This window comes from Bactrocera tryoni, chromosome 5, assembly GCF_016617805.1.
Source record: "Bactrocera tryoni isolate S06 chromosome 5, CSIRO_BtryS06_freeze2, whole genome shotgun sequence".
NCBI lineage: Eukaryota > Metazoa > Arthropoda > Insecta > Diptera > Tephritidae > Bactrocera > Bactrocera tryoni.
The window spans coordinates 41,112,951-41,140,730 of record NC_052503.1 but is presented as its reverse complement, the minus strand read 5'-3'; the positions used below and the strand labels follow the sequence as shown (position 1 = coordinate 41,140,730).

Sequence of the window (27,780 nt, the reverse complement as noted above, 5' to 3'; positions counted from 1 at the left end):
CCCTTTCAATAGCCGAAATAAAGAAAGCAAACGACCGAAATTGAACGATTCAAATAATTAACAACAAAAACAAACAAAAATTGGAAAACAAAACAAACAAAATTTTGTATGGAAAAGTCACTTTTTCGAAATTTACGCTCGTAAGTCGGTTAAAGATCATTTTCTGATTTTTTTTTTACAAACTATCCTCATTGGACTCCCTTCAAAGTGGTTCAGGTCATTTTTATACTTATTTATATATATGAATATATAAATACATATATTATTTTTATATATAAGACGATCCGCGTGACGAGCTGAGTCGATTTTGTTGGTCTGCCTGACTGTCTGTATATTCCCGATTTAGTCCCTCAATTTTTGATGTATCGATCTGCAATTTTTTTTTTTTTTTATTTATTTATAAAAGCTTATACAATGTTAATAACATATGTACAACCTAAAACATGCAGCGCTAGCTTCAGAGGCTATCAACTGCGATCTGCAATTTTATAAATGATCTTTTCTCCACGAGAACTTTTCTTAATTGTCGAAACTGCTGATATCAGACAACGATTGCATATAGCTGTCATACAAACTGAGTAATTCGAATCCAGTTCTTGTAAGAAAAACTTTTCTATTGGACTATATTTCTTCATGAAATTTTGTACAGATTATTGTCTAAAGCGGTGCTATAAGATTCATAAAAGATTTTCAGATCGGTCGACTATAACATATAGCTGTCATACAAAATGAACGATCAAAATCAAGTTTTTGTATACAAAACGTTTTTATTTGACAAGATCTTTTCATAAAATTTGGCATGTATTATTCTCCAAAGGGACAATACTATATACGGAAAAATTATTCCAATCGGATCTTAATAGCATTTAACTGCCATACAAACCGACCGATCAAAATCCTGTTCTTATATGGAAGCTTATTTATTTATGTAGTCGATTCCTGCCTCGGTGCAGCGTCTTTTTTTATACTCTCGCAACAAAGTTGCTAAGGAGAGTATTATAGTTTTGTTGACATAACGGTTGTTTGTAAGTCCTAAAACTAAAAGAGTCAGATATAGGGTTATATATACCAAAGTGATCAGGGTGACGAGTAGAGTTGAAATCCCGATGTCTGTCTGTCCGTCCGTCCGTCTGTCCGTCCGTCCGTCCGTGCAAGCTGTAACTTGAGTAAAAATTGAGATATCTTGATGAAACTTGGTACACGTATTTCTTGGCTCCATAAGAAGGTTAAGTTCGAAGATGGGCAAAATCGGCCCACTGCCACGCCCACAAAATGGCGGAAACCGAAAACCTATAAAGTGTCATAACTAAGCCATAAATAAAGATAATAAAGTGAAATTTGGCACAAAGGATCGCATTAGGGAGGGGCATATTTGGACGTAATTTTTTTGGAAAAGTGGGCGTGGCCCCGCCCCCTACTAAGTTTTTTGTACGTATCTCGGAAAATACTATAGCTATGTCAACCAAACTCTACAGAGTCGTTTTCTTCAGGCATTTCCATATACAGTTCAAAAATGGAAGAAATCGGATAATAACCACGCCCACCTCCCATACAAAGGTTATGTTGAAAATCACTAAAAGTGCGTTAACGGACTCACAAAAAACGTCGGAAACACTAAATTTTACGGAAGAAATTGCAGAAGGAAGCTGCACCCAGGCGTGTTTTAAAAATTGAAAATGGGCGTGGCCTCGCCCACTTATGGACCAAAAACCATATCTCAGGTACTACTAGACCGATTTCAATGAAATTCGGTGTATAATATTTTCTTAACACCCTGATGACATGTACAAAATATAGGTGAAATCGGTTCACAACCACGCCTTCTTCCAATATAACGCTATTTTGAATTCCATCTGATGCCTTCTCTGTATAATTCATTAGGAACCAATGATGATAGCGGAATAAAACTTTACAAAAATACGGTATTTGAAAAATATGTAAATGACGTATAATGAAATCTCGATTATCACTTTATCATGCGCGAGTATAAAATGCTCGGTGAACCCGAACTTAGCCCTTCCTTACTTGTTATTTCTGTTTTTGTAGCGTTTTGTAATATATTTATGACATGCAAATTATATTTCATTAAGTAAAAGGCATCAAATTTCGAGAATTAAAAATTATTAACTGTATTAAAGAGTGTTTGTTTGCCGAAATCCAAAAATAAATTAATTATATTGTGCGATTGAAATTCAAATATTTTGATGGAATTAGCTTGTTAATGAAATGACTACATGGAAATTGAATTTAAAATAAATTTTCTGAAGAAAATTGTGTTGAGTTGTTGTGTTCGCAACTGTTTTTAGTTTCCACTATACGTGAATGGGCATAATTTTATTATTGTGTCAAAAATTTACTTAAAGTAGTTATTAAAAAAAAAACAATTAAATTAATTGTTATCCAATTTCAATACCCAAAACAAGCTTAATTAATAATTAAATTTATAAAATCAATGAAATATATACCCCTAATTTCACACTAAATAATCACTTAATTGTTATTTCCTTTAAATTGGTTGCTTAGTGTCTGACTTCCGCTTATTGCTGACTATCTTCACACAATTATTCGTTCCCGCGACCTTTTCGAAACCTCTCACCGAAAGCGCCGCGTTAGCAGCTACTGCAGACGGAGTCGCCAACTACACACCAAGTCTCGTTCTAGCACTCATACATACACATATATAGCCCTACATTCATATATACACAAACATGTGTGACTTGCGTTAGTTGCGTGCCGTTGTCCTGCCTAACTTCCGCTTACACTCGTTCATTTCCTTTTCCGTTGTTATTGTCGTGTTAATGAGGTTACTTACACACACAAGTGCAAATTGCTTTGTCTGCGTCTGGCTTTGTTAGCGCTGGCTTACAACTGTTAACAGTCGCTGTGGACAAATGAAACACATGCTTGCCACTTCCCACTTGCCACAACTCCTTCGGTGTGCTCCTTTCGCTTGGCGCACAAGCAGCAATTTCCATTTGTATTGGTGACTGCCTTAAAGGTGGCTCCCTACGCGAGCCAGCTGGAGCATAGCCGAGCACCCAGTGCGTTCTATTTAATATGCAATTATGATTCATGATACTCGTGCAGCATTTGTTCTTGCCACTTTCATTTCACTTTTTTATTCATTCCGTCTCTCCGCATTGTGTTTCGCCGTATTTTCGTATTTCGTTCGTACGCATTTACATACGAGAGATAGAGAGAGGAGGAGTGTGTCGGTATGTTATTGCTGTTAATTGCTTTCTGCTCCAGAAGTGTCTTGTAGCGGAATTGTTCCTATGCTGTCGATTATAATTAATATTTGTCGGGACATTTGTGTCCTTTGTTATGAATGCTAATGGTTATTCTGTGTAAAACAACAAGGTTCCTCTTAAGTGCTTTGTAGCACTGAGTGTCATTTACCCACATGGCCAACAACTAAAGCAGTCAAATACTAGTATATACATATCTAAGAGTATGAACGTATGTCTGCAATTTGAGTCTTCAGATGTTTTTAATTGTTTTCAGAGCAATTAATTAGGCATGTTGAAGAACTAGCAGTAAGATTTTCATCTGTTTTGTAATACTTTCTTATTTTCTGGCGATATTTTACATAGTTTTGGTAGTGTCTTGACTATCGCACCGTTATTTCTTTTGTAAGTGAAAACTTAAGGTGAGGAACTCACCTGTTGTGAGCCAGCTAAAGCCGGTACCACTACCTTCATTTGTTGGTGTTAAGAAAAATTGTTTAACTTAACTAACGGATCAACCTTTAAGGACAATTAAGTGCGAAAATATTTGGCAGATATTATTTCTTTGAACTCTGCTAGCGCCCCCCAGTGATATATTCCTCCTACTTTCTCAAGAAGTAAATTGTGATCAATTTCAAGGTTCCCAACTTTTTTTAAGAAAATACACAGAAGCTTCGAATTTAAAGGGGAATGTTTATTATCATTCGAAAGAATATTTTTTGTCATTTACTTATTGAAGATTATTTCCTTCCGATGTTGGCCGTGGCTACATCTCAATAAATCCATTACCTGATGTTATGTGTGGGAACTGGCGTCGAATTGTTGAAACCAAATGTCGCCGAGACCACGAACTTCAATTTCAGGCATCAAATAGTCGGTTATCTGACGTGATAACGGGCGCCATTGACGGCTACGTTTTCACAAGCATCATTTTTGAAGAAATATGGGCCGATAATTCCACCGGCCTACAAATCACACCAAACCGTTTTTTTTCTATGTGAAATGGTAGCTCTTGAATCTCTTCGGATTTCTTTTCGTCCCAAATGCGTAAATTTTGCCTGTTTACTTACCCATTGAACCAGAAATGGGCCTCAAAGCTTTACAAAATTTGGCTTGAAATCGTCGGATCTTCTTGGAACTTTTCAAGAGCACATAGAGCGAAGCGATGTTGCTTGGGAATGTTCTTGAACAAGTTGTATTTAGTACGCTTTCAATTTAAGATCTATTCGGTGTCTGGTGGAAAGGTGTTAGGCCTGCTAATGGATAACCACTTCCCAGGCAATGAAATAGCGACAGAGTCTTTTCCTGTAGAGATAGTGTCAGATAGTAATGTACATTGGGCGATAGACAGTTTCAAAGTCTTCAAATCGCTAAAATCCGACTAGATACTCCCGGCTCAGTTACAGCAGTCCCGCTCATTGATTGCAGATATTAAAAATCTCTGAAGTAAAAAAAAAAAACCCTTGTAGGTTTCCTAGAAGACGCTTTCAACAACATCCAGCCTAAGACCACCTGGGCGCGCTTAATGGTTTGGACATCTCTGAAAAGAAATAAAATATCAAAGAGCAGCCAGTATTTGCATCAGTGGGGTTCTCGAATCAACGCCACACCAGGCATTTAACGTGATTATATTTACTGATCCAGAGTTTTTCTGTAAGCAAATGACAGATAAGTCAGTTCCTAGACTAAGAGAATCCTCCCTTTGGTCGCCAGCAACATTCTGTGATACTAAAAAAAATCTCGTTTCTCTCGATTACCGAGGATTTTCGAAATTCTACAGAGTTGAATCGAAATGCGATCTCCAATACTGGCTTCCTCTCTAGACACGAGCGGGAAAGGCGCGAGGTGGACAATCTTCTCTGCCCAACTAGATACCAGAATTGACTTGCGTCTAGCAAACAATTGTCTTCCAAGCGTAGAACACAGCATTCAAAGAAGGCCTCATTGTTCTGACAAGAACTGTGCTCACAACAGAAATATATTTATAAGTATATACGAGGTGTGGTCAAAAAGTATCGCGAATTTTGTGTTTTTTCAAAAATTATTTATTTATTCATGAATATCTATTTTGTCCCCTTCTAAGTAATCCCCATGAGTGTATAATAACTTGTGCCAACGGTTTTTCCAATCTTCGAAGCACTTCAAAAAATCATTTTTTTTTTATCTTCTTCCTTCGATGCCGTCTTTATCTCGTCAAGAGAAGCGTAACGTCGTCCTTTCATGGGCCTCTTCAGTTTAGGGAGCAAGAAAAAGTCACAGGGGGCTAGATCTGGGGAATACGGTGGCTGCAGCATCATTAGTATGTTGTTTTTGGCCAAAAAGTCGGGCACAAGCAACGATGTGTGAGCAGGGGCGTTATCGTGGTGCAAAAGGCAATTTTTGTTCTTCCACGAATCCGGGCGTTTCTGGCGGATTACTTCGCGCAAATTGGGCATAGCTTGCAGGTAATATTCCTTGTTGACCGTTCTTCCCTGTGGCAAGAACTCGTGATGCACCACGTCCCTGCAATCGAAGAAAACTGTCAACAAACTGTCGCGATACTTTTTGAACACACCTCGTACAGATATATAGATAGTCAGCCGGCTTTGAGATCACTAAAGTCTATTAGCGTTTGATCTCTTGGTGGATCTTACGTCCTATTTCACCATAAACCAGCAATGGGTTCCAGGGCATGGTGATATCCCTGGGAGCTGTGAAAGAGATGAACTAGCCAGAGCAGACGCCCCGAAAAAGTATGGATTGGTATGCCTCTGGCTACTTGTAGATATGTATTTAACAAACAAACATGTTATAAATATAATTGAGTATCGGTGGACGCAATACCTAACTTGCTCAAAAGGCAGGCAAACGTGGCATAAATGAAAATGTGCCGCACAAGCCTTAAAATACAAAATATGATATTGTCAAGAAGGTTAGTACTGTCTGATTGGCAGATATGCCAGCAGACTGCGAACACCATACACTGTAGAAGCTGTCAGACTGTAGAAGAAGAATATACTATAGAAAATTTTCTATGCGAATGTAGTTGACGGTAGAGAATTAATTGTCGATTTGTACTGATACACTTCTTCAGGAGCATAAGATAGTTCAGAGGGGATGTAATAAGTAGATCGAGGAGATTTTAGTACCCTTTATTTCGCAATGGGACTTCTAAAGGACTAAATGCGGCATCAGACATATCTTCTACTTACCTACCTACGCCGAGCCTGATTGCAGAGATGACAAAACACAAATTGCTCTTAAGTAAGAATATGAATTTTGCGATCGTGGTTGAAGATATATTGCCGCAACTGCTTGAAAGTTATTTATAGTTCGACATATGCGATCCACAAACTGTGTGAAATGTGAAAATAACGACTTTGTTATGAGCACAACCTCCGAACTCCGCAGTTGCGAAAAAAATAAGTAAATATATTACGCAAATGCAGGGAGAAAGTGCGAAAAATATGTTTGTTTATTGAATTTCACAATAATAGCTGATAAATTTCAATGATTTATGTGAAGAAACACCGAGATCATAAATCAGCATCGAAATGCATTTAAGAGACTTGTTTCACATGCATTTGCTGCGCGTTCGTTGTAATGCCTTTATCACAGCACAGCATACAGTATTGAGACACAGCGAGTGCAGAAATAAATAAGGGTGAATTAAAATGCGCAAAAATGTGAGTTGACAGCATATTGGGGTTTAATAGCCAACGAATGCCACTGCGTATACGTAACCGATGTGCGCAGTGCGAAAGGAGTGCAAAATGCCGGCAACACAGCGCAGCTATTTGCTGTGGGTGGTGGCAGCTCAGTCGGCAAACGTTGGAATTGGAAATTGGCTGTCGCCGTGCATCGGCAGGTGTGGTGAGCGGTGTGTGGCACTTGAGCGCATTTCGCCAGCGAAATGATGTGCAATTTTCATATCAACACATTCGTATGCGAGACGACTAATGACAGTTGCAGTCGCGCTGCAGCAACGATAAAAAATGCCAGCGTCACCCACCATGAGATTGCTTGCGCCAACACACATGAGCAACAACAACAACAACACTAACAGCGCTGAATGTCACCAAAATGTGATAAGAAAAATAAAAAGAAATACATTATGTATGTGTATTGGTGCAATGCATGCCACCAACCTGCAGTGCACCGGTAAAATCAAAACTTTGCCGAATGAAAAATCAGAAGTTGTCCGTTAGTTTTGCATGCGCAAGTGTCACACTCGCATTTTCTTTAACGGTAAATGAAAAAAAGTGCAACCACCCCAGCCGTCATCAGCGGCAAAGATTGCTGCATGTGGCAACGTTGCCATTTTCTGTTTATCAGCGCCAAAAAGTTGATATTTCGCTGGCACGACAGTTTTTGCCCGCTGGCAGTGACATTTGCTATGCCAAAACTTCGTACGCAATTGACATGCGGGCGCACTTATCAGCATATGGCAGCAGCGGGCCATAAACAACGCACAGCTCGTTTTCGGCCGGCGGTGTGGGCGCGCACAGGTAGAAACCGGCAGCCACGCATATAGAAGCGCCGCGTTGCAAGTTGCAGTTGCAATTTTTTATTGCTGTGCGCACTCAAAACGCAAAAAAAGTGCAATACAAAACAAAAAAAAAATATTGGCAAAAACAGCCGTTGAGGTTGGCTTCCGTTGATCTCTTTGTCACGCGCATATGTCCCGTTAAATAAACATATTTTGCCTACACAAGCAAACGAATTTGTGTTTGTGTGCGGTGTGGCATGCAGAAATAGGGTGTCTCGTTTGCATGGCAGCTATATGCTGTTGCTAGGTTAAATGGCTAATATAGAGGAATCGCATGTAGACTGCTATATGTAGTCCTTTGTAAAGCCATAGAAAAAAAGAACTCCTTTGTTCGAACTTATAAATTAGCAAAACACTTTGTAGTCAATACACATTTGAATAGGCATTTAATTTCCATTCCCGCCAGTTCGATGGTGTGTCTGATAGTATACGCTTCCAAGTGCTTACGGCTTGACCTCCCAAACGCGAGATAGGAAGGAAGTGTTGAGTTATTTCCAACTCGTCCTCTTCCATACACCTTCTGCAAACGGCGTCTGGTAAGGTTCTCAGCCTTTAAGTATGGACGTCAATAGGACAGTGGCTTGTTAAATCGCCTACAACTGGGGACAGGCTACTGAGGACAAATATATCACTATATCTCTTGAGATCGATATTGAGCCAAAATGAATTTGAAGCCCAGCTATCTAGTAGTAGCAGACTAGAGGATACGGGAGCACAGACCTGCTCCCATACTACCGATAGCGGTTCTGGGGTGCCTTTCATTGCTAGCTCATTAGATTTACAATTTCATACTATTCCGTTGTGGCCTGGTACGCATACTAGTCTTATCAAAAAGAAACTCGGTGCTATTGATAGCGAGGCTTTTAGGCACTCCTCAACCAAAATTGAACACATTGTTAATGAGTAAGGCTAGTTTTGCCGCCCAGCAATCTGAGTGGATGGTCACTTCTTTGAAGAAGGCTGCAATCCGGAACAGTAAATATAATGCTACCTTAATGGCTGCATCCTCGGCTTGAAAATCACTGCAATAGTTAGGAAGTCATAAGCTGGAGTTGATAGAGAGCTCCTGACCGTAAACTTCTCCGCCAGTCTTCCCCCCAATTTTTGACTTATCTGTGAAGAAGCTCACTTCCACTCTCCTCCAACGTTTTTTTCCCACCCACAAGTCCCTCTTCGGTATATGGGCAGAGAAAGAGCCGCCAGAGTTCGGTTTGGCGACTCCATCATCCAAGTGATCCGGTATGAAGTCAAAGCGTGTGAGGATTTCCGAGTATTCAGACACGTGTTCTTTTAGGAACCCAGATCATAAGAGTCTGATAGATACACGTCTTCTTTTATGAACACAAATTCACTGAGGCTGATAGCAACTTTCGCGGCCATACACCTGCCGAAATGTCTGGGGGTACTTTGTGCAAGTTGGCGTTAAGTGCAACGGTTGGAGTGAATCTTAGTCCACCACACATACTGTTGAGCACTCCCCGTGGAAGGCTCTCAAGTTTCTTTGCAAGTTTGGTTTTTTCTAGAGCTCTTCACAACATAGAGACTCTATAGAACACCATACCAAGGACACCATAGTCAAGCCGATTATGTTCTAAATGCTGTAGCAGACCGAATCGAAAAGATTCGGAAATATATAATATTATAGCCTTAGCAAATAATGTTGATCCGATATTCAACAAATTAGCAGCTTTTTGAGGAGAAAAGGATGTGTACAAAATTTTAGACCGATGTCTCAGAAACTAAGACCGACGTACACACTAATAAATAATTTATACATATATATGGTTCTTTGCGATGGAGTTCGCTTGCTATGTCCGAGAGGAGTAGTCATCGTTTAGGATGCCTGCACTTGACGCGAATTATAAATTACTCTGCGGCCTCACTGTCGAAACATCCTCCAGTGTCATACTCTAGGGTCCGCAGATGCTTACAGCGTAGTCTTGCCAATGCGGGACAAGTGCACTAGAGATGCTCCATTGTTTTACTAGTGCCCTACTCAAGGCATGTTCTGACAGTTCGGATTATGCTCAAAGGCTTTCTCTTTTGTTCGGCATCCTTATATACGCTTCCGATAAATACTGCAATAGTTCTGTCAATCTAATAAATTATCGAAATTCAATATTCTTATTCTGTTTGCAGTAAATCTCAAAACACCCTTTTGCTATTATTTGCCAACCTGTAGTGAGTTTAAAGACAATCACACATACATATGAGTAGAACTCGGTTTTGACAACTCAACACAATCTGCTGGCGCAGGCACTAAAGCGTTTTTATGCAATTATTAAAATTGAATTGCAGTAATTGAAAGTTTTTGTGTAAAACGAGTTTTTTCCTACGACAGTTTTTGTGTGTAATAATTAATTGGAGCGCACACGCAGCGCAGATGCAAATAAATCCCACAAGAGAGCCGCACAACACAACGAAATGCAGTGAAATGTTCGGAGCAGCATTGCAAGAACTTTCACTAATGAAAATTATCAAATGAAAAAGTGCAATTTTGTTTGCGATTTCAGTTATTTTCATTATTATTGTTGTTTCTGTGCATACTAAAAGCGTCTCTCGATTTATTGCTTTTGTAATCGGCCATCTGTTATTGTGCCGAATGACAATTCGAAAGAGCAAAATTATTTCTCTGCGTGAATGTGCATGTATGTGTATTGGTGAGCGATAAATTTGTGATTCCTTTTTTGCCATAAAAGGGATAAGTGAGATTGTCAGTTGACAAACGGACAAACGGACAGTTAAATGCAATAGATAAGTTGTGAAAACTCAAATGTGCTGAGTCACTAGGTCGGCAAAGAAGTTGTAGTTGAAACGAATCAATTTATGCAACTGTCAGTGAAGTTTTTGACATTTGAACTTTTATTCATTAAAACCTCAATTTTGCTTTTAATATGAGGTGATATGCCGGTATTTGTAAGTGGTGGAAGCAGAAAACTTCAGATATTGCATTTCAGACAGGTGAGTCGGAGTTTAAGTAAAATAATATTATTAAATAAGGTGGATTTCACAGGATTTCCTTTACATTGAGGACTGTTTTTACTTGGCTTGTCCCAAACCCAGCACATAACCCTGGGGAGGGATGGTTCGCTTTCTCACTTTAACTCGTCTTCAAACGGATGTTCTTTCGCTACCCAGAGGATACTTGGTCTAGGTCCAGAAGTCGTGAGCTGCTTGAGCCATATGTACAAGAATCGTTTCTGGCCGATCACAAGTGAATGGCTCTCAGAGAACTTTCCTCACTTGTGTGAACTTCTACACATGACTCCATCTTCCACATTACTCTGTGTAATTTTTATAAATAGTAACTTTCAAAATTAAGCAGCTGCAGCTACCTGTACATCAGAGAAATTCCGAGGAACAGATTATTAAGTGCTCAACATACCTACAATGAAGGCGAGATGGTCGACGCTGCTTGGAACTTGGTGGTGTTATGGCTGGTTGGAGCTCTTATATCTAAAGACTATGCTGTGGGTACATTTCTCGATATCGAGGGGCCGTTAACAACGCACGGCCGGATGTGATTATTGAAACTCTTAGTAAGTTTGAAGTCGAAACTGATCGCAAGCACACCATCCTTTGCGACAGAACAGTTTTTTCCCGTTCCCATGACAGTCGGGTCTACGTAACCGGCACAGACTCGGATTTTTATCCGGCCAAGAACTGTCAACTACAACATTTTTGGCGGAGTGGGGAAGTGCTCAGGACCTCTGAAAGTAAACTGGGGTACCCCGCATTCTGGCGCCCTTCCCGCTTTGCTCGGGATTGTAGTTGTGAACGACCCTTTACAGAAACTTGAGAAACGAGGCTACCAGTTGGTTGCCTATGCAGACGATGTAGATTTTTTAATAAAAGAAAATCCGCTAACGGTAAGCTAAGTTTATCTAAATGTGGTTACCAGCTGGGCAGAGAGAAATAGATTAGCCATGAGTTCAAATAAAACCGACCTAGTTTTATTTAGTAGCAGATACAAAGTCCCTGATGTTACGTTCCTCTCGTTTGGAAGCTCTATTCATCAACCGGTTGACGGGATAAAGTACTTGGGGCTAATCATTGATAGCAAGCTTCCATAGCAGTCAATAATCGAGAAGAAAGGCATCAGTCGCATTAAACTGTTGTAGAGGAGCTTTTAGGAAGAGGTGAGGTTCCCACCAAAACCAATAATGTTTGACAGGGTTTGGCGGAGGGCGCTCGGGAAAACCACGCCAGTTAAACAGCTAAATCGGGTTCAAAGAGCGAACCTCATCGCCATCTAAAGCCAGCCACAACAATGACACTCAATGCCCTTCCTGCATTAAACTGTAATAAAGGAGCTATTGGGAAGAGGTAGGGCTCTCACCAAAAGTGGTATTCTGGCGCTATGAAACCGTATTTAAGCCAATAATATTTCACGGGGTCGTCATTTAGTGGAGGGTGCTCGGGAAAACCACACCAGCTAAGCAGCTAGAACGGATTCAAAGAGCGACTCACGTCAGTATCTAAAGCCAACCACAACAATGACACTCAATGCCCTTCTATACGTTGGCAACGATTCAGTTTTCCAATGTCCTCTTGCGTTCTAGCGCTGGATCTATTGAATTCCAGTAAGCTGTTTTTCTAACTAAATTTCGTGTGCGGAATCGTTGGAAAAGGCTAACGGTGATTCAGTTTTATCAAAAACACAATCCTATATGAGTAGTACAAAGCGTTCAAAGACGGTCGAGAGATCTGTGAAGACATTCCTCATTCTGGACGACCTTCGAGAACTGATGAAAATATTAAAAATGTGACAATGTATATCTGCAGACAAACCTTTAGTGAACCTAGTGAAATTGTTGGCTCAAAACGCTTTGTCGCTGCTGTTATTTACTTCTTCCTGTTATTTTTGGGCTGTTTAATGCGTATCTTAATTGATGGAACTATTTCATTTAAATTTTGAAGACTTGGCAACAATAAAAGAGAAAAAGACAGCAGAGCCAATTAGGCGAGGCAAAAAAGAATACTTTTTTCTATTTATAAAAAACGTTAACCTGATTTTGGCAGGAATAAACTGTAAAAAATTAAGTGCCAGCTAAAAATCAAAACTTTTTTACAATTTTATGCTTTTAATTAAAAGTAGGGTTTTCATTTTTTGGCGAGAAATCTCATATTTCCGCATGAAAATATTTCCATTTATTTACATATACCAATATTTTGCTATATTTCGTTGCGTTTTCTGATTTGTTTTGCTGCTATTTCGCAAACTGATTCGACTCGCTTGCGGCAGGCAAACAATAAACTCTGAAAACAATAAATGAATAATTAGGAATATGCAAATGGATGAACACATAACGGTAATAAGCCTTTTAATAAATTGCAATCCGAAATATATGTGCTTCAATGCTTCAAAAAATGGGATTATTATTTCTGCTTTAATGGCCGGAAAAAATGACAGTTTAATTTATCTGCATAAAAGGGATTCTACGAAACGCTTCGAAGGCTTTCTACACAATGCAAATTGGAATTGCTATTCAAGGCAATGCGCAAAAACAATAAATTCGCAATTGATAAAGCAGAGCTGGCTTTATTATTAATAACATTAAATAAATGAATACATACAGATTACTTGCAATTGGTGCATCCTTCATACATATGATTATTAGACATAAGGACATTTATCGTAATCTGCCCCTTACATCAATGGCTTTGCACAAAATTTTACTTCTGTTTGTTCTCTTAATTTGTTTTATCTTCGATTTCATTCTCATTATTTGTATTGACGACTTCATTAAAATGCATGTGGTTAACGTTTTAATTTGTTGAATGGTGACACGGGCAACAATTGCATTAGCGGCATGGACGGAAGTGTACAGCTAGCTAGCGGTGCTAGCAGAACGACCATTAACAATGACACAGCCAAGACTTACAAATGTGCGTTTTCAATCGATATTTGTTATTTCTGCTTTCTCCAGGTTGGACAAAGAAGCAAGGCAAATGGGTCTGGTAGTGAACGAGGGCAAGACGAAATATCTTCTGATATCAAACAAACAGTCGTCACACTCGCGACTTGGCTGTCACGTCACTGTTGACAGTCATAACTTTAAAGCCGTAGGTAATTTCGTTTATTTTGGAACCAGCATTAACACCAACAATAACGTCAGCCTCGAAATCCAACGCAGAATAACTCTTGCCAACAGTTGTTACTTCGGACTGAGCAGGCAATTGAGAAGTTAAGTCTTTTCTGTGCGAAAAAGGACCAAACTCTACAAGTCAAGTATTCCCGTTCTGCTACATCGTGCAGAGGCATGGACGATGACACCATCTGATTAGTCGGTGTTACGATTTTTCGAAAAAAAAGGTCCAGCGGAAGATGTATGATCCTTTGTTCAGCGAATTAAGAGACAGCGGCTACGCTGGCTAGATCTTGTCGTCCGAATGGATAAAAACACTCCAACTCTGCGACTGTTTGACACATCACCAGGGGAAGTAGAGAAATAAAAAGACCTCCACTCCGTTGGAAAGACGAGGTGGAGAAGGACCTGGCTACACTTGGAATCTCCAATTGGTGTCAAACAGTACTTTCGATGTTGGTCCTGTGACATTTGGTGTTGATCCAGCTCTTTGATCCGGGACACAGAATTTCGTGGGGCAACTTCCAATCGGCAGCGATGTCTTGTCGGACACGACTGACCATTTGATTGAGTCTCTTGAGGACTTCCACGTAAAACTTGGCGCCGATGTCTTTGACGTCAAAAAAGACAATGAGCATAGTTTTCAGTTTGGATTTGCGCATTCTTCCGGTCGTCATCAGCGACCTCTTCCCGGCCCTCCAAAAAGGCTTGGCGCCACCGAAGCACACCACTTCTTGCTAAAGCAACATCTGGGTAAGCCTGCTTGTTCATAAATATCAAACGTCTTTGACGCAGATTTACCGAGTTTCACACAGAATTTAATCGCGTACCTCTACTCTAACGAATGCTTCATTTTCGGCTTGCACCACTCACAGAAACACATCTTGACTCTCCAGGTGCTCGGAGACAACTGACTAGCCGCTCCTTCGATAGCTAGATACGCCCTCTACCGAAACCAGTCGATGCGTGCACGCTCAAGTACAGTTGCGACGGACGAAAATCAGTCTTATTACTTTCCGGACAAGCCTGTATTAAACTTGGATCCACCCGCGAAAAGTATCACTTTTCCATCGACCAATTTTGTTGCTCATTCGCCTATTAATATCACTTACCTCATTTGTTGGTTCAAACACGATATTTTCCAGAAGCATCCGGCGTTACGGATCTATCACTTCTATGGCATCACTAAAGGCCTTTTTTTAATCCTGATGAGGATTTAGGGCGATACAGTTGACATTACCGTCGGATGAGCTTTAGGCAACTGGCGCCTTTTGTATCATTTTTTCCGGGCAAAAGACCCTGTCTTTCTAATTTTTTTGACGAAATCTGGTGCAGTAATTGTACTAAGTCGCACAATGCTGAATTTTTTTTTTGAGCATTGGTCGCATCAGTCAAATGTCGTCATTTTGGCACTTCACACAAACTCTTTTGAAGCATATTCTAATTACTTCCGTAATTCTTTATTAAAATCCAATGGTACACGCTTTTTCACGAGAGTGATAAAAAATTAAGTAAAGCTTTAAGCGTTACCTATGACTTCCGACATCCGCGCTGGGCAGATATTGACGAAGCTTTGAGAAGTTTTCTGCCTAGGAAAAACTGGTATAATCCATAAGCCATCTAACCTAAAGCTTATCGGTAGTTTCAATTGCCTGAAAGAGGAAAAAAGGGAAGAAAAAGCATATTAATGTATACTGAATAAAAAGGAGTATTAATAAACGAGAATACATTATGTAAGCTATATAACGAAAGATACATTGCAAAATGTAAGCTTAATTCTGCAGTAAGCTTATAAAAAACGTATTATGTTCAATATAAGCTCAGAGCAATGGCTACAATCATACTTACCTTCAGCTGCTAAAGCTGAAAAGAGCATGCAATTTGTTGAATCGGAACACTATTTGTGGAAAAGCCTACGCTTAATGCACAATTTTCTCCTGAAATGCCTCCAGGTATTGCTCCAAAAAAGTAGCAAAATATACATAAATGTATTGAAAAGCATGTAAAGGGTGTCGCAATAGTAATGAAATGGGATAGCAGAGAGATCCGACCGTTAGTGTTGCTACAAATTTAAGCAGTTTGAAAACTAAAATGATAATTTATTAATTTACTACAACAACTATACATACAAAGTGATCCATTTCGGGGTGCCCTACTTTCTCCCAAGAAGCTAGTCATTAGTTGGCACCGCCGATATAGGACCACTATAGCATATGATGCCATGCAAACTGAACAATCAAATCTTGTAAAGAATCCTTTGTATTTGTGAAGGGTATAATGGCTCCAGTGTGTCGAAGAAGTTGGACCTATCTGGTAACCCCTTTTAGCCAAACACTCACATAGCTCTGTGCATACATACACTCCGGCGCATATTGCCAGCGCGACTTTATTGTTATTTGGTCAACACCAAAACGGCTCTTCGCACACATTTGCAACTTTTCGACGAAATTGCCGGATTTTACACACACAAAACAAAGCATAAACACAATTTTTCGTAAAACAATAACAACAATTTAAGGCACAATATCGTGGAGGCAGACAGGCGGCTGGTGGCTAGTGCTCTGGCGGCCAACGGCTATATGGTGAAGGTGGTGGAGCAACAGATTTACATTTTTGACAATTTCTGCAACAGCTGCGCCCGCAAAAAGAGCAACAAAATATGCTAACGGGACAGTGAAATTTCGCTTTTTTTGAATAAAAAAAATCGAAAAAAAGTGGGACAGCAACAGTGTGCGTTATTGGCGCTAACCGCGTAATGGGCACGAGCTATTGTGTCTGGCTCTGGTTGAGCGTATGAAAATGCGACTCACACAAATACATACATGCATACATATGGACATGTGTGGAAATATTTGGTCCCAGTAGGCAATGATTGGTGTCAATTGAACGAACTTTTCGGGCAATTAGGCCGTTAGGTATTTTTCGAGTTGTAATTAACATTTTAACCCAGAAAGCCAATTGCAGAAAGTTGTGCCTTACTGTCAATACGGTTGTGGATATCCGAAATAAGCCGTAATATTTCTAAGTGTAGTGGATTTTTGTTACCTGTCGGTCCTTTATTGAAGCTAAGATTTGCATAGAATAAATAGCTGTCAACTTCTTCGCAGTGGAACCGTGGACCGGTCTGAGCCGAGAACACAAAACTTCGCCTGTTGGCTCTATCCTTTGCATATTCACGCCAATTGTACATCCGAAGTGCAGGCAGTTGGCTATGAACTTGGTCATCCTATTTGGTGCGTGGGCGATCTTGCTTCCGTTGTTCACCCATGGGTCTCGAGTCGATGGAGCTTTTCGCTAGAGTATCACCTTTCATGCGAATGACTTGACCTAACCAGCACATCCCTTGTGGTTTTATGCGCTTAACTATATCCACGTCGCCGTAGAGCTCATATATGTAGTTCCTGGTTCCACTTTCTGCGGTATTCATCTCTCACTCGGTGATTTTTCTTCTCGGTTTGTCATTGTCCATGTTTCTGCGCCGTGTAATAAAATGCGAATAATGAGAGGCTTTTATACAATATATATAGCGAACTTTTTGTTCGCCGAGAGAGACATGTTTCTCACTTGCCTACCGATCCCAAAGTAGCACCTGTTGGCAAGAGTTATTATACGATTGATCTCCAGGCTTAGATTATTGGTGGAATTTATGCTGGCTTCGTGATATACCAAACAAAGTCCTTAACTGCCAACAGTGACGTAGTTCCCAAGACGTGAAGAAACTTAGTGTGTGGCTTCTATGTAAAGTACATATATGTACATTGTCTTAACAAATACAGTTTCGATAAGAACGTGCTGAAATTTACTAATGCTGATGTTTCGACAGTCTAGATTATTAAATAGGAAAACATTTGTTATAAATCTGCAACTGAATAATATTATATAACCCTCAAATATACTTCAAGCCAAAAAAAAAGAATTTTCCTAGATTGGTTTTATACCTTAAAGAACATAGAGTACCACGATAGACACATTATGGCTCTCAAATTTAATTACCATAGATATTTTGTGTACCATTATATAAAGCAAATGATATTAAATCACAAAACTTTCAATAAATTTTCTACTCAAACTCAGTTTTGAATTATTTCAATCGAAAATAAAGTTTGGTCTAAAAATAGTTAATTCAAAATCCGTTTTTGCGCTCTTTAATTTTGTATTATGTAATAAAAATTTATTAATTTGATAATGAGTGAAAGTTGCTATGAAAGCTCCTATATACTTGTATAGTGAAAGCTCATATCATTTCGAATTATTTTTTTATGTATTAAGTTTTAAAAAATTAAAAAAAGAGTATGGCTTATAAAAGCTTTTAGATTAAAGTGAAAGCTCATATCATTTCGATTAATTTTTTTGTACAAAGTATTCAACTTTTTTGAATTGAAAAAAAAAACTGTGAAAGCTCCTACCTATAATGAAAGCTTATTTCATTCCGCAAATAGTTTTTGTATCTACCCTCTTACCTTATTGTGAAAGCAGTAACATTGCGAAAATAATTTGTTTATAATAAGTCATAAATCTTTTTTCAAATAAAAAAAAATGCGAAAGCCTTAAAGTTATAGTGAAAGCTCATATCATTTCGATTATTATTTTTTTTTTTGGATAAGTTTTAAATAAATTTTTGAATTGGAATTATATAATTTTATACATATATATGTATCTATATATGAAAGCTCCTACCAATAGTGAAAGCTTCAATAATTTCGCAAATATTTTTCGAATTGAAAAAAAAGTTCTAGTCCTTATAGTGGAAATCTCAGATCTTTCTGAAAAAAAAAATGAAACCTGCTACCTTAACGTGGAAAGCTCATATCTTTGGGAAAATAATTTTTATTTTAAATTTTTTTTTCGTATTGGGTTGAATAATAAATTATGAAGCTCCTACTTTATAGCGAGAGCTCATACCATTTCGCCAGTATTTTTTATACTAATTTTTAATTTTTCTTTCAAATTGAAAAAGAATATTAATATATTACAATTAGTGAAAGTCGCTATGAAAGTTCCAGTTGCATTGTGAAAGCTTTGAAATAATCTCATTTATACATATTTATAAATTTTTCTATAAATCAATATTTAACAAACTACATTTTATGAAAAGCCACGATTTTCAAGTCGAATTGAACTGAATTTTAGCAATCATCGAAGCTTTAAAATACTCCAGAGAAATATTCGTGGAAAATTTTTATTTTGATATTGAATTTTAGTGGAAACTAAAGCTTAAAATTATTTCAGCGCCATGAGGTATGCTACAAATTTTTAATACGTAAGAGTTTTTGAAGTTTTTGGTAAATAAACAGTTTGTGAAAGCATACATGCCGAGCAGTGATACCAAAAAACTGCTCCATAGCATTTCGAGGCTGTGCCAACCCACTTTTTCAATTCTTGCCGCTGATGATTTTCGATTTCGGCAAGTGTTGTACGCTTGCCGTGAGTGCGCATGTACTTGATATGTGTTGTTTATTTATTTCACGCATGGTTTGTTCATCGCTATGTATGCATGTATGTATGTCTGTGTGGTTCTGCCATTTTTTGCCGCGCTTCAATTCTTAATTTACTTTTTATGGTGTGTTAGGCTTTTTGTTGCCGGCATATGTTGCGGTATTTTAATTGAAGTTTTTTCCGTCGATGCTGCGGGCCTGAGATTGGGTTGCGTTTACATTTCAGAGTTTGCGCGAGGAAATGGGAAAAAATATTTTTCAAAAACCAAAAAAAAACTGAAAGCAAACATACAACGTTGACAATGTGGACATGGGAAAATAGACAAACAGGAGTGGTGCATTGCGGCGGCACATGTTACAAATCGTTTTTCACGCGCTCGAACGTGCACACACACACACACACACTCTAGCGAAGGCATAACAATTTACACCGCAGCATGTATTGCGGCTTAAGGGCAGAAAATTAAAGCCTGCTTTCAGGCGCTTAATGACATGAGCAGTGCTATGTTGGCGAAAAAGCATATTATTAGCATATGGCCAGACTTTTACCTCCGCAAAAATCGAACGATACACATACATATACACTAATACTTTGTATATATAGCTTTTGAGTTATGCACGCCTCGATGTATGCTTTCAATGTGCTGATAGGATTGTAATTAAGTACCAAACAGGTTTATTAAAATATTATACATAAAAAACTATTATTTTCTCACACACACACACGTCGTTTGCATGTGCAAGCAGGCATTTAATGCGCTTTCGCAGGCTTTGCCCGCCTAAAACTATGCAAAAGTGCACATGTAGGCATGTCAGCGGATACCACACAGCACGTACACAATATCGATAACAACAACAACGCCAAAATTCACCATATAACTGCAGCATTTACCGCTACAATGCCCGCTATGACCACAATGACCTGCGTGGCAACGCATTTTGCCAGTGGCAATGCCGCGATTTCCCGAACATGCAGCGGCTGGGCATTAAATGACACGCGCACACACACACACACAAGTCGGCAGGGCATAGGCCCGAAAGGTTCACCGAGCATAATGAAATTGTGTAGTAGCTTATGGAATTGCGAGTAGCTGTCTGGTCAATAGCATAGTTTAGGGCGCAGTTAATGCGATTCCAGGCATTCTGCGTCGCCCGCTTAAATTATTCGCATTACAAGTGTGTGAGTGTGTGTATGTGTGTGCGATGCAAATAGTTTTTGCAGCTACGCGCGTACTGAAAGCACTACTTCCGCAGGATACACACATACTAGCTTAGAAAATATGGCACATCAGCATGCAAATAGTTCATCCGCACGCCTGCAAGTATGCAACGCAGCTAATGGTGCATATACTAAACTGTATTTAAAATGCAATTTGTGTGCATGCGTACGGTTGTGTGTATTATTGTGCCATTGGCAGATATCCTGTGCCATTTCATTGTATAAATACGTAATAGAAAACATTGCCGGTCAAAGACTCCAGCTTGAGCTCGGCGATGTTTAGTTAGTGTATATAATATTCGCAGTTATGGATATGATCGACTTGTCTATAGTATCCATGTATATTTTTTAGGGTTGTACCTAAATGTGGGATGAGTTTCTCTTAATTACAGTTGAAAATATTATAAATTCCGTTATGGTACCATTAAGTTGATAAATCAGGGGTTTTACATGTTGAGACTGCAAATATTACATATAAATTGTATTCTTTTTTGTTTTACCTTCCATAAAGAAATCTATCGAGGAACCATAATCACTATCCTTCTCCACTTGGTCTTTCCAACAGAGTGGAGGTTTTCCTCTTCTTCCCCCGGCGGGAACTGCGTCGAAAACTTTCAGAGCTGGTTTCGTCCATTCGGACGATATGACCTACCCAGTTCAGCCGCTGTCTTTTAATTCGCTGAACTATGTCAATATCGTCGTATATCTCGTACAGCTCATCGTTCCATCGAATGCGATATTCGACGTGGCCAAGGCGCAGAACCTTTCTCTCGAAAACTCGCTACGTCGACTCATCAGTTGTTGTCATCGTCCAAGCCTCTGCACCATATAGAGGGCAGAAATATTGAGTGACTTATGTATAGAGTTTGGTTTTTGTTCGTCGAGAGAGGACTTTACTTCTCAATCAGGAGATATTTCGTCTTGCCCTCGTTCACTGCCAGACCCCTTTGCTTTGCTTCCTTGTCCAGTCTGGAGAAAGCAGAACTAACGGCGCGGGTGTTGGGGCCGATGATATCAATATCATCGGCATACGCCAGCAGCTGTACACTCTTATAGAAGATTGTACCTGCTCTATTAAGTTCTGCAGCTCGATTATTTTCCCCAGGAGCAGATGGAAGAAGTCGCACGAGAGGGAGTCGCCTTGTCTGAAGCTTCGTTTAATATCGAACAGCTCGGAGAGGTTCTTCCCGATCCTGACGAAGCTTTTGGTGTTGCTCAACGTCAGTTTACACAGCCGTATTAGTTTTGCGGGACTTCCAAATTCAGACATCGCGGCACAAGGGCAGCTCCTTTTCGTGCTGTCGAAAGCAGCTTTGAAATCGACGAAGAGGTGGTGTGTGTCGATTCTTATTTCACTGGTCTTTTCCAAGAATTGGCGCATGGTGAATATCTGGTCGGTTATTGATTACTGATAAGCTTATTGACGATGGACTTTAATTTTTCACACAATACATTCAATAGAACCTTACATGCGATGTTGAGGAGGCTTATCCCACTGAAGTTGGCGCAGATTGTGGGGTCTCTCTCTCTCGGCAGGGCACATTTAAATTCCATATTTTACAAAGAAGCTGATGCATGCTCCTTATCAGTTCTTCGCCGCCGTGTTTGAATACCTCGACCGGCAATCCATCGGCCCCCTCCGCTTTGTTGTTCTTCAGACGGGTAATTGCTATTCGAACTTCTTTTTGATCGGGAAATGGAATGTGTGCTCCATCGTCATCAAAAAGGGGGTCTCTCATCCGAAGCAGTTGGTATCTTTTCATGGGGAACGTTTTTTGCGTGGCGGGTCCCAAACCCAGCGCACAATCCTATGTAGGGGATATTTCGCCTTCTCACTTTAGCTCGCCTTCGAACGATGTTCTTAGGCTACCCAGAGGATACTTGGTCTAAACCCGGAAGTCGTGAGCTGCTTGAGCCATATGTAAAAGAAACGTGTCTGGCCACTCCCAAGTGAATGGCGATCAGAGAACTTTCCTCACTTGCGTGAACTTCTACACATGACTCCATCCTCCAAATCAAATTAACACTCAAAAATAACCGTTGAGGTTAAAAGTAAATGTTTCAGCCGCTGACAGCACAAGATAGCCTTGGTCACTGGTTGAGATTATCAAAAAAGATTAACGTAACTAGATACACGTATAATCTTTTGGGATTCTGTAAACTCTTTCCATTAAATGTTGAGGACGTTTTTTGAAACACCCGCAAGCTATCACATTGAGGTACGCTTGTGTTAGCTCATAAATGGTATTCAGGAAATTTTTGAGGTTCGTTTCGACCTCAAACCTATTCAGGGTGCTCGTGTCCGCTGCCAGCCACACATTGTTTAATGATCTATCAATGCAGAGAAATTTTCCTAACGACGAGCTGACCCGTGTCTACCATCTTGACTTTTCTGTAGGCATGCCTGGCCCACAATTTCATGTCTATTAGTATGCCGCCGCTGACATGCAGATCCGTAGGCCTCTCCAATGTCTTCAATAAAAACGAAGCGAGGCTAATAGCTAGAAATTCTTGGCATTAAACTAAAACAATTTTTAAATTATTATTAGTTTAAATCTCCCTTATGAAGAAGTTGAATAAGGGACTTCACTTATACTGAGGGCCAAGTTGCAAGCTCATCGATATCGAGGTAGTGGCAAGATTGTCCAGATGGATGTACGGCTGTAATCCAAAAGCGTGACCAACATTGAAAAACCCATGCATTGCCCTTGTGATGAGCTGGACAAAAGCATAATAAGATAGGTCAAAACGTGATGATCTGATCTATCAGGATGCAAAACTGCAAAAGTCATGTGCTAAGCGGTAGAACAGAAATACACAAAGATTCTACTCACTTCTGATAGAGAAGACTTTAGAAACACGACAGTGATACTCACTGTTCACAGTGTGGCGGCAAATGCTTACAGTATGGATTGTCTCTTGCTACTGTGATCCCCTGTGTCAAATTAATATTATGACCAAGAATTTAGCTCTGTTAATGATAAGGGTTTCCGAAAGCGCTCACAGACGGCTCATTTTGAAATATGGTAGAATGCCTTAGGGACATGCAGTACGCCAAGATCTTGTCTAAGGGAGTGGAAAGAAAACATGCAAGCGGCTGGCTCGAATAAATTCCAGCTAGGAGTCTCAATTTTCCACTACTTTACTCAGCAATTGAGGCCATATATCAGCAATAACGCGCCGAATATTCTCTTTCAAGATGTCAATCGTATGTGGTTTAGTTACGTCGACAAGCGACTTCGCTTAACTCCACAAATATAGTCGGCAGCGGTGTTAAATCCTAAAACCTTGGAAGGCCACCAATAGCTTCTTTCAATAAATTCATCGTTTCATTGGCTCTATGGCATGTAGCGCCGTCTTGTTGGAACCTAAGGTTGTCTACATCAAAATCCTCAAATTCAGGGATTAATTCATTAATCTTGGCTCTATAGCGGTTCCCACTGACCGCAAGCAAGGTCGGCTGCATTTTTGAAGAAATATGGGGGAGATAGTCACTTTTTCAAAATATATCGATGTCTCAACAATTGCTTGGGTGTTTGTTAATGTACTCATTCAACCAAAAGTGAGTCTCACCGTTAAAGAAAATTTTCTTGTCAAAAAGTGTTGCTTCATTGAAAACCACACAAAACATCTTTTTAATATCCTTCCTTCTATGAAGTAGTTATAGTAATATTAACACTGATTTTGTTGGCGCCATATTCTAACTCTCTGTTCTTATTCTTACAGGTACAAAATCGAAGTGGCCGGCAAAAGTCTTCCTGTGTTAACGAATCTCGACAAGGGCCGCTACGGCGTGATCGTTTTCGAAAATCTCGATAAATACTTGAATATGGACAAATGGAATCGTGAGCTACTGGATAAATACTGTCGTGAATACTCCGTCGGCATAGTAGGTTTTGTCAGTCCGAGCGAGGAGACTTTGGTTGCGGCGCAGCTGCGCGGTTTTCCGCTCTACATACATACGAATTTGCGCCTACGCGACGCCAGTCTCAATCCCGCCTCGCCAGTGTTGCGTCTGACGCGTGCCGGTGAGACGGCGTGGGGCGCTCTACCCGGCGATGACTGGGCCGTCTTCCAACACAACCACACCACCTACGAACCGGTTGAATGGGCGCAGCGCAATACGCAGGATTTTCCATCGGACAGCGGTGGCCAAGTGCAATTACCACTCACCACTGTACTGCAAGATCATGGACATTTTGATGGCATACAACGCGTACTCTTCGGCAGTAGTTTGCGTTTCTGGCTGCACCGTTTGCTATTTCTGGACGCGCTGTCCTACTTGAGTCACGGTCAACTGAGCTTAAGTCTTGACCGTATGATATTAGTGGATATCGATGATATTTTCGTGGGTGAGCGCGGTACGCGTCTGCGTCCGGACGATGTGCAGGCACTGATAGCCACACAGCGTATTATTGCGTCGATGGTGCCGGGTTTCCGCTTCAACTTGGGTTTCTCCGGCAAGTTCTATCATCACGGCGAGCGCGAAGAAAATTTGGGCGATGACTATTTGTTGCGCAACGTGCAGGAATTCAATTGGTTCTCGCACATGTGGAAGCATCAACAGCCGCACCTTTATGACAATCTGACTTTGCTTATGTCAGAGATGCAACTGAATTACGCCTTTGCCAAGGAGCACAACATACCCACTGATTCCGGCTACTCAATATCGCCGCATCATTCGGGTGTATATCCGGCGCATGAAATACTCTACATAGCGTGGAAGAATATTTGGAATGTGAAAGTCACGTCTACGGAAGAGTACCCGCATTTGAGACCCGCACGCTTACGGCGTGGCTTCATACACCGCGATATAATGGTATTGCCACGGCAGACATGTGGTCTCTTCACGCACACCATGTACATCGATCGCTATCCGGGCGGACGTGACAAGCTTGACGAATCGATACAGGGTGGTGAACTCTTCCAAACTATAGTCTATAATCCGATAAATATTTTCATGACGCATATGTCTAACTATGGCTCGGATCGGCTGGCTTTATATACGTTCCAATCGGTAATAAAGTTCCTGCAATGCTGGACTAATCTGAAACTCAGCTCAGCGCCGCCCATACAACTAGCGGAAATGTACTTCCGTCTACATCCCGAAGAAGTGGATCCCGTTTGGGGTAATCCATGTGACGATCCACGCCATAAGAAAATCTGGTCGAAAAAGAAAAGCTGTGATTCATTGCCCAAATTTCTAGTGATTGGTCCACAGAAAACGGGTACAACTGCACTCTACACATTCCTCTCTATGCACTCGAGCATCACTAGTAATATACCCAGCCCCGACACATTCGAAGAAATACAATTCTTCAATGGCAACAACTATTATCGTGGCCTCGACTGGTACATGGACTTCTTCCCGTCCGACTCGAACAACAACACCACCGTGGCAGCCCCAACGCGTTATATGTTTGAGAAAAGTGCGACCTATTTCGATGGTGAAGCGGTGCCAAAACGTGCACACGCTCTCCTGCCGCATGCAAAGATCGTATCGATTCTCATCTCGCCAGCGAAACGCGCCTATTCGTGGTATCAACATCAGCGGGCGCATGGTGACGCGATCGCCAACAACTACAGCTTCTATCAGGTGAGTTTTTGAAGAAAATTTTGTATATATGACTTTTTCTGATTCTCTTCCTGCTCTGATTCCATATGAAATACGTCAAGAAAGCAATGTAACGGAGAAAGCGTAGATAGAAAATGAATAATATTAAAATTACTGTGCTCTTCTAGTTTATGAATATAAAAATACTGGAGTGTTATGTAAAGATCGTAGAGTCTAAATCCTTAAAATTATAGAAAAGTAGTGTTTTCTTACAAGCACCCTCAAACGACTAGCACAATATAATAACTCTCAGGTCAAACAAGGCTCGAGTCAAAATTAGTTTCCAACATCAAGCATTCGGTTGTCGTCTGTTCTAGATAAGATCAAGAAATAAACTCACTCGATGAGTTAAAGTGAGCTCTTAGTTTGTTGGAGTGACTACAAATTCTATGGATAATTGCAACCATATGTTGTGAAGATGAACTTGAGACTCATTATTTAATCTTCGGCTCTTCAGATTAATTTTCCCCGTCATGGTTATCTCTTTCTTTGAGCATATTGAAGAAATAGAGAAAAAGTCTTGTTTAATAAGAATAAGGTCTTTGTAAAAGACTAAAATGTAGCTTTATTGACATTACACAGATCAGTTTGCATTATTTAGATAGATAGTAAAATTGAGGCTTTGTCCTGCGACCTATGGTCTTTTGTGCCCTCCCTTGTATCACATATGGTCTCAAAGATCTATCATCCTGAACAACTCCAGGAGCCTGTTGGGCTCGACTGAAGTGATGTGATCCCTGTCCACGTAGATGGAGCCTAGGGTCTTGACCCTGCTTCTGCAAATTGCTGGGCAATTCAAAATCATGTGTTCTGAAGTTTCCTGTTCCATGTCGTAGAACTGGCAGTTTAGGCAAGAGACCATGCCCATGTTGGACAAGTGCTTCCTGAGCCCAGTGCCCTGCATGAAGCGCGACAAGGAGACGGAATTTGTCTGGATAAGGTTGATCATTTCCACCGTGTGAAGCAGCTCCTTTAAAGTGTGGGATCCCACTGCAATGCATGGCTCTGGCCCCATCATCTTGGACGCTGCCGCATACCGGCTAGTTCGTCGGCCAGCACATTGCCAGCTACCTCTTATGCTCCGGTACCCAGATTAGGTATACCCGACTGCATACTGATAGGCGGTTCCTCATAAGATGAGATCGCCTTTTGTGCCGCTTGCCTTTCGCTAAGTATGGCGATACGCTGGTTGCAATAGTTGTGGTTGAGATTGAGTTCTTTGCGCTGACTTATACCAAAGGCTACTGCTTGAAAGATGCTCGGAAAACGTCGCATTGGTATGGATAGTTTGGTATGTGGTTCTGTTCCAATGCCTTTCGAAATTTTCGAGACGTCGGTGTATCAATATACTTGTATAATGCTGTTTCTCAGTAATATGTCGCGCGTTGAGTTCCACTCAGGCATCGCACTGTCGAGGTTTATAAGCCTTCGTATCGGTTTTTAATCAAACCGAGGGCGAAATCATAAGCTTTGCCTGCGCTGCGGGGAAGAAATATCGTCATGCTTTGCATTATTTAGATGACTGTTCTCGGCCACGGTTAAACCCTATTAATCGTCTGCACCTACATCTTTCCCAAACTAGCACTCTTGTCAGCAACATTTTCACCCACCTTTAGACATTGACCACATAAATGGCAGCTGAAAAGGTTTCAAATTTAAGAGCATTTA

The 27,780-nt window shown here is 40.3% G+C and overlaps 1 protein-coding gene across 1 annotated transcript in view; it reads left to right on the top strand.

Moving 5' to 3' along the window:
- Positions 1-27,780, top strand: part of LOC120777051 (bifunctional heparan sulfate N-deacetylase/N-sulfotransferase) — a 128,544-nt gene that overhangs the window by 75,655 nt on the left and 25,109 nt on the right. The window contains exon 3 of the mRNA XM_040108162.1: positions 24,225-26,094. Within this exon, the coding sequence (XP_039964096.1) occupies positions 24,225-26,094 (1,870 nt within the window). The remainder of the gene's footprint in view (positions 1-24,224; positions 26,095-27,780) is intronic.